General features: G+C 51.9%; 1 protein-coding gene across 1 annotated transcript; it reads left to right on the forward strand.

The window, feature by feature from the left end:
• The first annotated feature begins 788 nt into the window (after positions 1 to 788).
• KCNJ2 (potassium voltage-gated channel subfamily J member 2) lies at positions 789 to 7,451 on the forward strand. Its single transcript, XM_027691580.1, has 2 exons — positions 789 to 875; positions 5,725 to 7,451. Exon 2 carries the CDS (start codon positions 5,941 to 5,943, stop codon positions 7,222 to 7,224), a length of 1,284 nt encoding a protein of 427 aa, XP_027547381.1. The 5' UTR covers positions 789 to 875; positions 5,725 to 5,940; the 3' UTR covers positions 7,225 to 7,451.
• Positions 7,452 to 9,480: the final 2,029 nt, after the last annotated feature.

A 9,480-nucleotide genomic window follows, 5' to 3' on the forward strand; every position in this document is an offset into this window, starting at 1 on the left:
CCGGGACCCTCCGCACCGGGGACACGGGCACCAGGAGACCGGCAGCCTTCTCCCGGGACCCGGGGACCAGGAGATCGGCCGCCACCGGGGATCCGGGGACCGGCCTCCTTCTTCTGGGACCCTCGGCAGCGGGAACTCGGGGTCTCGCCTCCTTCTCCCGGGACCCTCCGCACGGGAGACTCAGAGACCGGTCGCCTTCTCCCGAGACCCAACGCACCAAGGACCCGGGCTCTCGCCGCCTTCTCCCGGGACCCTCCGCACCGGGGCCCCGGGAACCAGGAGACCTGTCGCCTTCTCCCGGGATCCTCCACACGGGAGACCCGGGGACCAGAGACGGGCCGCCTGCTCCGGGAAACCCGGGGAACGGCCGCCTTCTCCCGGGCTCCTATGCACGGGAGACCCGGCGACCGGGAGACCTGTCGCCTTCTCCCAGGACCCTCCGCAGCGGGGACCCGGAGACGGGCTACGTTCTCCCGGGACTCTCCGCACCGGGAATCCGGACCCCCGCTGCCTTCTCCCGGGACCCTGTGTACGGGGGACCGGGGGTCTCGCCGCTCCGCCAGAGCATCCCCCGCGCCCCGGAGCATCTCCGCTCCCGATCCCGCTCCCGATCCCGCCGATCCCTCTCCCGAGGCTCCCCCCTCGGCCGCGCCCCCCCGACCACTCCCTCCTCGTTCCATTGGCCTTCGGGGCGGGGGGGGCGTGTCCGGCGGGGCCGCTATTAAACATCCCATGGCCGCCCGCAAAAAGGGGCCGCGGGCGGGCGGGAGCGCAGAGCGGGCGGGCGGCGGGCACCGGGCCGGCTTCGGCGTCCCCCAGCTGCTGGATCTTACACCCCTGCCCTCCACACGCACCTCCCTCGCGGGCCGCGGCAGGTAAGAAGCGCCTTCTCCATCCTTTCGAGTCGCCCACCCGACCCCCATCCTCCCGGAGCGCAGCCCCCCGAGGGGGAGGCGATGCGCGGTGCCGTGTCGCGACACCGCGAGATAAAAGCTCCCCTTGTGTGCCCCGGCTTGGAGGGGGGAACTCCTGCATTTCTCACGCCCCCCGTCCCCGAGCTATTCTCAGTGCCTGGAATAATTCGATAGGTATGGCTGGAGCGCCCGAGCATCTGCTTCCAGCATCTGTTTGTGCTTATAACTTTCCATGCACCAGCTGCTCCCCCCCATCCCCCCCGGGATATTTTATCCTGGGGAAGGGCTGGAAGTTCGCATGACAACTCCGTGTCGCTCAAGGCGCGCCGCTCCATCCCTTTCCCTTCTTCTCGCCTGTTGTTCCTGCACAAGAGGCAGGGCAGAAGCAACGAGTCCCAGCCTCAGATGCGCGTTTTTGAGCGTCCGGAGTGGTTTAGAGGGGTGTGAAATGAACCTGTAGCTTCATTCATTGGCAGCATGGAAACGGCGGGGTTTCTTTATTTCAGATCATCCTGCTAAAAAATAAAATAAAAAAAATAGGAAGAAGGAAAAAAAAATGCAGGCTGTGAAGAGCTGTATTGTTTCAGCTTAGTTCCTGACAGTTACAGGAAAAAATACTGATAAGCAAAGGCAGATGGGTTCGAGGGTTCGGTGCCCGGGGCGGGGGCAGGAGGGGACCCGCAGGTGTCCGGGTTAAGCGGGACCCGCAGCTCTGTCCCCGCCGCCTCCGCGCCCCGCGGGCTGCCCGCACTTGTCTCTGTGTCTCAGCCTTACCTTTACACTTGTTTGCTTTTCCATCCTTGCAGCCGGTGCACCACGTACACCCCCTGGTGATGGCTGTTCCACTCGTAGTTATTTTGTCATCGGCTACAAATACCCCGAGCGCGTCTCCTTGGCAGGACAGCAGATGCAAACGCCACTTGTCCTCTTTCTCCTGTTTCTTCGCACCCATTTCCCTACATAATCTGATCATTTTTAAAATTTATTTTATTTTTTTTTAATTTTTTTTCCCCACTGCCTGTCCGTGAAGGACAGACCCTTCTCCTGAAAGCAGCTCACCGCTCCGTGTAACTTGAGTCCTCCCCGGACCAGCGGAGAAGTCCTGGGGAATGACTTTTAAGGAGAAAGGTTACAGGGGTGGCCGTGCCCGGCAGCGAGGGAGAAGGAATGTGGGAACGGGCTTCGCTGGGGCGAGAAGCTCCTTTGTTCTGTTTTCCGAGGGCAGCAGGGAAGGCGCTTGGCTGAGGTGGTGCTGGTGCTCTCTTGGCAACATGTGCCCGGCTCTCTCCGCAGGGCTGTGTGGCGTCAGCCTGGGAATAACCGCTCCAAGCGCTCGTTAGTGCTCCTCTCCACCCCCCCTCTCTCCTTGCACTTCTGAGTTTTGCCTCAGCCTTTAACCTTCTGCACAGATTCCCTTCGAGCTGCTCGTTGCAGAGTTTAACCTGCGGTGCGAGCTCTTTCCCCAGGGAAGGGCTGCAGGGGGGTGCTGAGGGGAAAGCGAGGGTTTGGGCTCCTCATCGTGGCATTTCCCCAAATGCTGGCTCGGAAATGCTGCAGATGCAGCACAGCCCCGTTTTTCCCCGGCTCCTCCAAGCATCCCCTCGCAGCAGAGCAAGCCAGGGCTCTCCCATCCCATCCCATCTCATCCCTTCCCAGTAATGCTGTGTCAGTGCCAGTGCTGGTAATTACAAGCTGCGTTGCTTGTTCTCCCTTCCAGGAGGAAAGGTAACCTGGATTAATAATAATAATAATAACACACCTAGTGATGATTGAATTTCCAGCTGCATGTGTGTGTCTGGCTGCGCTGGGCTCAGTTATACAAATGCTGGGCTGAGTTGGTGGGCACTGGGTTGGCTCTTTTTGTCTGGGGAGGTTTGCAGGGCTGGTCCCACAGTGGCATTTTTGGTGCCACCAGCAGCTGATGCTGGGGTGGGGAGGGGGGCAGCAGCCTTGCTCTGCCTTGGAGCAGCAGGTGGATTAGCAAAATGAGAAGTACCATCAGATTTTCATGCTGGTTGTGTCTGGGATTTTAGGGGGGACCTCTGGTGAAGGTCAGGGTGAACGCTGGTCAGGTGTGTGGTTGGGCAGCCAGTGGATCCAGTGGGGACTTCACAGGACCTGCCACGAGCAGGAGTGAGATCAGACCTGCTGCCTGGTCCCTGTGCACGGGGCTGGTCCTGCTCCCATCCCACACATCCCAGCACTCACAAGGATGAGAGCCAGTTAGAGCTGTAAAAGCAAGAAGACAACTGTGCTGCAGTAGAACATGCCAGAGCTTTGTGGGATAAACTTCCAGCAGTCTGCAAAGGTGTCCCCAGGCACACCCCTGGATTTAGGGATCCTTAGAGCCAAATGGGTGCAGGTCCACCGAGGACACAGCAGCCACTGAGCAGCCAGGGAGGAGAAATGCTGTGCAAGGTGCAGGAGGTAGAAGGTGCTCAGCCCTTCAGGGCAGGAATGTGACAATACCTAATTCAGGTCCCAAACTTCTGCCCAAATGCAGCCAGCTTGCTGCAGGAAGCTCCGTTAGGATTTCAGTGATTTGTGGAATTCAAACAAATGTCCTCAGGTCAAGACTTTTGTGGGGGAAGCTGCATAGTCAGACACTTGAGATTTTACAGCTTATCTTTCCCTCCACCACAAGTTTTCCTCTAAAATCCAGGAGACAATGCAGGGGGAAAAAAAAATGAACCCCAGGCTTCAAAATAAACTGTTTCCTAGGCTGTGTGTTTCCATCAGCTTGGAACAAAACAGACTTTGACCGTGGAAGTCAAACATGACTGTGATTATAGGATGTGGTTTGTAAGTGATCGATTTGCAGAGCAATGCAATGGCTTTTCAAGAAGTTTTTTTGTGTGGAATGTATTAACAGTAATTTCACTTCCCCGCTGTGTTCAGGTTTCTAATCAAAGTGTTTTTCAGCCAAAACAAAAATCATTTAAGTGAGCATTAAAAGAACTCTTTTGTATTTTTGAGAATGACATCCTGATGGGAATGAGAAACCCCGAGAACAAAAAGGTGTGGGGGGGGGGAAAAGTGGATCCTTAGGCAGTGCAGGCAGGACAGTTGTCTTAAGTAAGAATAAATGTACAGAATAAGTAAGAGGGCAGCAAGACTGTCAGTGTTCATTGCTGAGAGCTGTGCTCAGAGTGGGCATTACTGAACCTATTGAGAGCTGCCAAAATGTCTTGTAGGAGCTGAAGTCACAGATGACTAATCTTGGCAAGTAGGCATCGGGACACATTCTTGCACAACAAACAGGAGTGAGGAAGAAAGAGGAGGTAAAAGTAAACCCTGAAGAGGTCCTGGAGGGAAGAGCAGCCTGCAAGGAGCTGAGAGCACGATGATGGTGCTGTTTGTCACCTGCTCTTTTCCTAACAAGTGTTTGCTGAGCTAAAGCCCTTGTAATGTGGCTGAAGGATGTGGGAGGGCTGAGGAACTGTTTGAAATCCCTCGAGTTTTTGGAACATCTCTGCAGGGCTTTAGGGGCTGCTGCTGGGAAAGGAGACAACGTCTTACCTACAACTGTTGTGGGATTCGAGTCAGAGACAGTACTGAAGCCACTGGGGGATAGAAGTCCTGGTGGGCAGGGGTTGTGCTCCACGGTGGCTGCAGTTTTGTTGGGTTTTGGACAAACTCAGATGAGTTTTGATAACATTAATTTAGGGAGAGCATCATGATTTAATCCCCTGCTATGGTAAATGGTTCTGAAGTCTCCTCTGCCATGACAAAGGGACAGCAGACATTCCCCAGCACTCGGGTTTAGCCTTGTCTCCTGCATGGGGCACGTGTGGATGGAGCAGTGGCATTAGTGCCTCTCTCCTCTGCAGCATTTCAGTTCCATTTCCTGATACACAGAACATGACTTAATGGATGACGCACTTGTTAAAAGCTGAACCTGGGTCTAAGCCAGACCTCCCCGAAACAAGTTTGGTGGCTTCTACCCTCAGGAAGAAGGTTTTGTAGCCTCTCAGCTGAGTCTTAATTGGTGATGTTTAAGGCCCATGGGACACTTGGAGCCGTTACCTGTTGGAGGTAGAATCGGCTGCCTCGGGCTCCCGAGGGGAAGGTGCTGGTTCTTGCTACTAAAGGTGTTATGAAGACACTCAGCTGATTCTACTCCACTTTTGGTAGTTGCATCATTGCAAGGTTTAGTTTGCTTTGTCTAACTTATGCCTGATATGGGTGTAAAACCCGCGGAGATCCCAGTGAGTTTCTGGAGTTAAAGAGGAACCAATGCAGCCCTTGTTCCTGCCGTTTGCAGAGAGTACACAACTCACTCCTTTAGCTTAATTAAAAAAATTAAATGAGATCTAATTTCATGGAAATCACTGCTATTTGCACTTCCCAGGTTTATTGCTTTTCTCTGTACACGTCACCTTCCCTTTTGCAACTCCCTGGTTTGTCGTCGACAAACAGTCCGTGGGACACCTCGTAAGTCACCACAAACATCTCCAGTATTTGTGTTTGAGCAGATGGATGTTAAAGACAGTTGTTTGTTTCCCAATACACAGAAAGCACAGTTGCAAATAGCAGAGAGATTCTCTGCATGTCCAGCTTTAAAGTGAATATTGCTCAGGGACTTGTGTGACACGATGCCTTTGGGGCTTTCCCTGGGGAAGAGCAGTGACTTCCTCGCAGTGATGATGTGGCCTCCTGTCCACGCACAGTTGTGATCACTGAACATTGCTCAGAGTGTTGTTAAGAAAGAGGAAACTTCCTGCAGGTGGAATTTGACTTGATCCTTTCAAATTTGATTCCTTGTCCTGTCCCTCCAGGATCTAACACGACGTTTCTCTTTCTCTTGCAGACCATGCCCTCTCTATGACGGTTGCTTGCTAAGCTAACTCTGCATGCCAGAAGACTGTCCTTGGTTGATCCAGGGGCTCGTGGGGACTCCGGCCTCTCCCCGGTTTTTCCGTGCGTGTGTGTTCCTCTAGAACTTTCAAAACTGTTTCTCCAAAGGGTTTTGCAGAAACTCAGACTGTTTTCTAAAGCAGAAGCACCTCAGTCCACAGCAGTAGTGATGGGCAGCGTGCGAACCAACCGCTACAGCATCGTGTCTTCGGAGGAGGACGGCATGAAGCTGTCCACCATGGCCGTGGCCAACGGCTTTGGGAATGGGAAGGGCAAGGTACACACCAGGCAGCAGTGCAGGAGCCGCTTTGTCAAAAAAGACGGCCACTGCAACGTGCAGTTTATTAACGTGGGGGAGAAGGGACAGCGATACCTGGCAGATATCTTCACCACCTGCGTGGACATCCGCTGGAGGTGGATGCTGGTTATCTTCTGCCTGACCTTCATCCTCTCCTGGCTTTTTTTTGGCTGTGTGTTTTGGTTGATTGCGCTGTTGCACGGGGATCTGGAGAACCAAGAGAACAGCAAACCTTGCGTCTCCCAGGTGAGCAGCTTCACCGCAGCCTTCCTGTTCTCCATCGAGACCCAGACCACGATCGGCTACGGCTTCAGGTGCGTCACGGACGAGTGCCCCATCGCGGTGTTCATGGTGGTTTTCCAGTCTATAGTGGGCTGCATCATCGATGCCTTCATCATTGGGGCCGTCATGGCAAAGATGGCTAAGCCAAAAAAGAGGAACGAAACCCTGGTGTTCAGCCACAACGCCGTGGTGGCCATGAGAGACGGGAAGCTGTGCCTGATGTGGCGTGTTGGGAACCTGAGGAAAAGCCACCTGGTGGAGGCGCACGTGCGAGCGCAGCTCCTCAAATCCAGGATCACGTCGGAAGGGGAGTACATCCCCTTGGATCAGATAGACATCAACGTAGGGTTTGACAGCGGCATAGACCGGATATTCCTGGTCTCCCCGATCACCATAGTACATGAAATAGATGAGGACAGTCCTTTGTATGACCTGAGCAAGCAGGACATGGACAATGCTGACTTTGAAATCGTAGTAATATTAGAGGGCATGGTGGAGGCCACCGCCATGACCACCCAGTGCCGTAGCTCCTACCTGGCGAACGAAATCCTCTGGGGCCACCGCTACGAGCCCGTGCTCTTCGAAGAGAAAAACTACTACAAAGTGGACTACTCGAGGTTCCACAAAACATACGAAGTGCCCAACACACCCATCTGCAGTGCCAGAGACTTAGCAGAGAAGAAATACATTCTCTCGAACGCGAACTCCTTTTGCTACGAGAACGAGGTCGCCCTCAGCAGCAAAGAGGAGGACGAGATCGACACGGGGGTGCCTGAGAGCATGAGCACAGACACCCACCCCGACATGGACCACCACAACCAGGCCGGCGTGCCTCTGGAGCCGCGGCCGCTGCGGCGGGAGTCGGAAATATGACCGGCGGACTCTTCCTCTCCCTTTTTTGGTTGAAAGTTTAAAATAAAAAAAAAAAAACAACAACAACCCGCATCTACCGGTCAAAGGCACGTTGTTGACCTGAGAAGTTGGCCCAGAACAGTTTTCAGACAACGGTACTGTTGAAGAGTGTGGTGTGAAGGCAGCAGACCTGAGAAACCCAGGCTGGTTTTAGGGCTGTCCTCAGAGGAGGGACGACAGAAAGCGAACTCTAAACACAAAGCACTAAACATGTCTAAGTATGAACAGAAGGCACATATGTTGTAGAATAAATTATGTATATATTTTTTTACAAAACTTGAACTTGCAGGCAAGCTTTGGTTGGGTTATTATTATTTTTTTTTTTCAACTTTTTTCCAGAATGCTTCTCTCTAGGGAACAAGAATGTTTTTAATGGCATAACAAAGGCAAGGATCTGCCTTATTATTATTATTATAATTATTTTTTAAAAAGCTGCTGCTAACTACATGAACACAAATGGTTATTTTTGTTGCAGTGTAGTTTTTATTTTCTCTTGTGTAATTTAAAAAAAAAAAAAAAAAAAGAAAAAAAAGTCAGTGTTGAACTTTTTGGGTTGAAAAGCTCGTGATCAGTTCAGAGAGGCCGATGTTGCCAGAAAGTCTAAACTCCTTTTGAGGCCAGTAGTTTGATAGCTAGAATCAATTTCTCTCTTTCCAATTACATAAGGGGCATTATGTAATATCAGGCCAATCAGTAGCCTCCAGCAAAATTATGATTTTTGGGGGGAGAATTTAATTCTCTGTCTAAAGTGAGACAAAATATACGTATACGTAGGAAAAAGTACTAAGCGAAAACTACCTAAGTGGATACCAAAGAAAATGCACAGTTTTGCACAGTGGAGTTTATTTAAAAAAAAAAAAAAAAGGAAAAAAAAGGAACAGGCTGCTTTAAACAAAAAAAAAATTTCAAACCTCAGACACTTTTTTTGGTTTTGACTTTTTTTCTTTTTTTCTTTTTTTTTCTTTTTTTTTTTTTTAAGACCTTTATTTTGCACCTTATTCTAAAAGCTTAAGGCTCGGATCTAAAGTGAGCTGGGCCTCCTCTCCTTCCTCCTACTCTTCGATGGGGAAATAAATTCCCTCTTTTCTCGTGAGAAGAAACTCAGCAGCCTGGAGCTGGACCTCGAGCTCCTCAGCTCTGAGTGGGAAACTGTGCCATGGAGCTGCTGGTGGATGCCAGAGGCTGCAGGAGCAGGTGTTTGGACACGGATGAGCCAAGCAGCAGAGGAACCCCCAGGAAGAGGTTTTTGAGGAGGAAGGAAGAGGGGGCAAACAGCTTTGACAGCACAGCACTTGGGAAGGGCAGAGGGATTGCAGGATTTTGTACAAAATGCTTCTCTTCAGCAGGGCAGGGGTGTCAAAAAAGCGCATTTTTCTCTCATGTAGAGAGGGATTATTTGGGGAGACGAGGCTGCAAAGGGAGGTCCATCCCCCGCCTCCTCTCCCCAGACGAATGGTCAGCGGGTGAGACACCTCACCCAGCTCTGATTTGGTCACTCTCAGCCAAGCTCTGGCTCTGGGGGTGTTTTGGCTCCTTCACCCAGAAGGCTTTAAATTCTCTGTGCCTCTAAGATCAAGGAGACAGCGAACCTGTGCTTGGCCCCTGCTCCCCGGGGAGCGGAGCGGGGCGGTGGGGACGATAATCCCGGTCAACTCTTGCAGTATTGGATCACTGTATGCCATTAAAAAACAGCTTGTTCTAGGTCTAATGTCTTCTGCAAATGGATATATCTGTGAAGGCCTCTGGCCCCTTCCAGCCCTGCCTGAAAGAAATGCCTGCAACAAAGTGGTTTCTGATGAGATGGTATCTGCAGCGGGTGGGTTCAAAACTGTGGAAATTCGGGGTTGTAAACGTGGATTTGGCTACTGGAGAGGGCAGATGATGAAGTGCAAGTACTGAGGCTGTTACTGGGGTGGGAGGGTGAGAAAGGAAAGGAAAGGTGAACATGAAAAGGCGATTTGGTCGCAGTTTCTGGGTCAACAGTGGTGGAGACAACGGAGTGCTGCTAGTGCTGCTAATTGTGATGTTCTTGGAAAAGGAAAAAAAAAACCTAAACCAAAGAGTATTCAGTGAAACAGAGGGTGCGTGAAAACACAAGGGGAAGGGAGGCTGAGTGGGAGAGAGGGGACCTGTTCTCAGGTCAGCATCCCCCAGGTGCACAGTGCTCCCACTAAATGATACTTGAGATATTCGAGGGAGGGATGAGAGACGGGGGAT

The sequence above is a fragment of the Neopelma chrysocephalum genome, unplaced genomic scaffold (genome assembly GCF_003984885.1).
Source record: "Neopelma chrysocephalum unplaced genomic scaffold, ASM398488v2 Primary Assembly neopelma1_84, whole genome shotgun sequence".
NCBI lineage: Eukaryota > Metazoa > Chordata > Aves > Passeriformes > Pipridae > Neopelma > Neopelma chrysocephalum.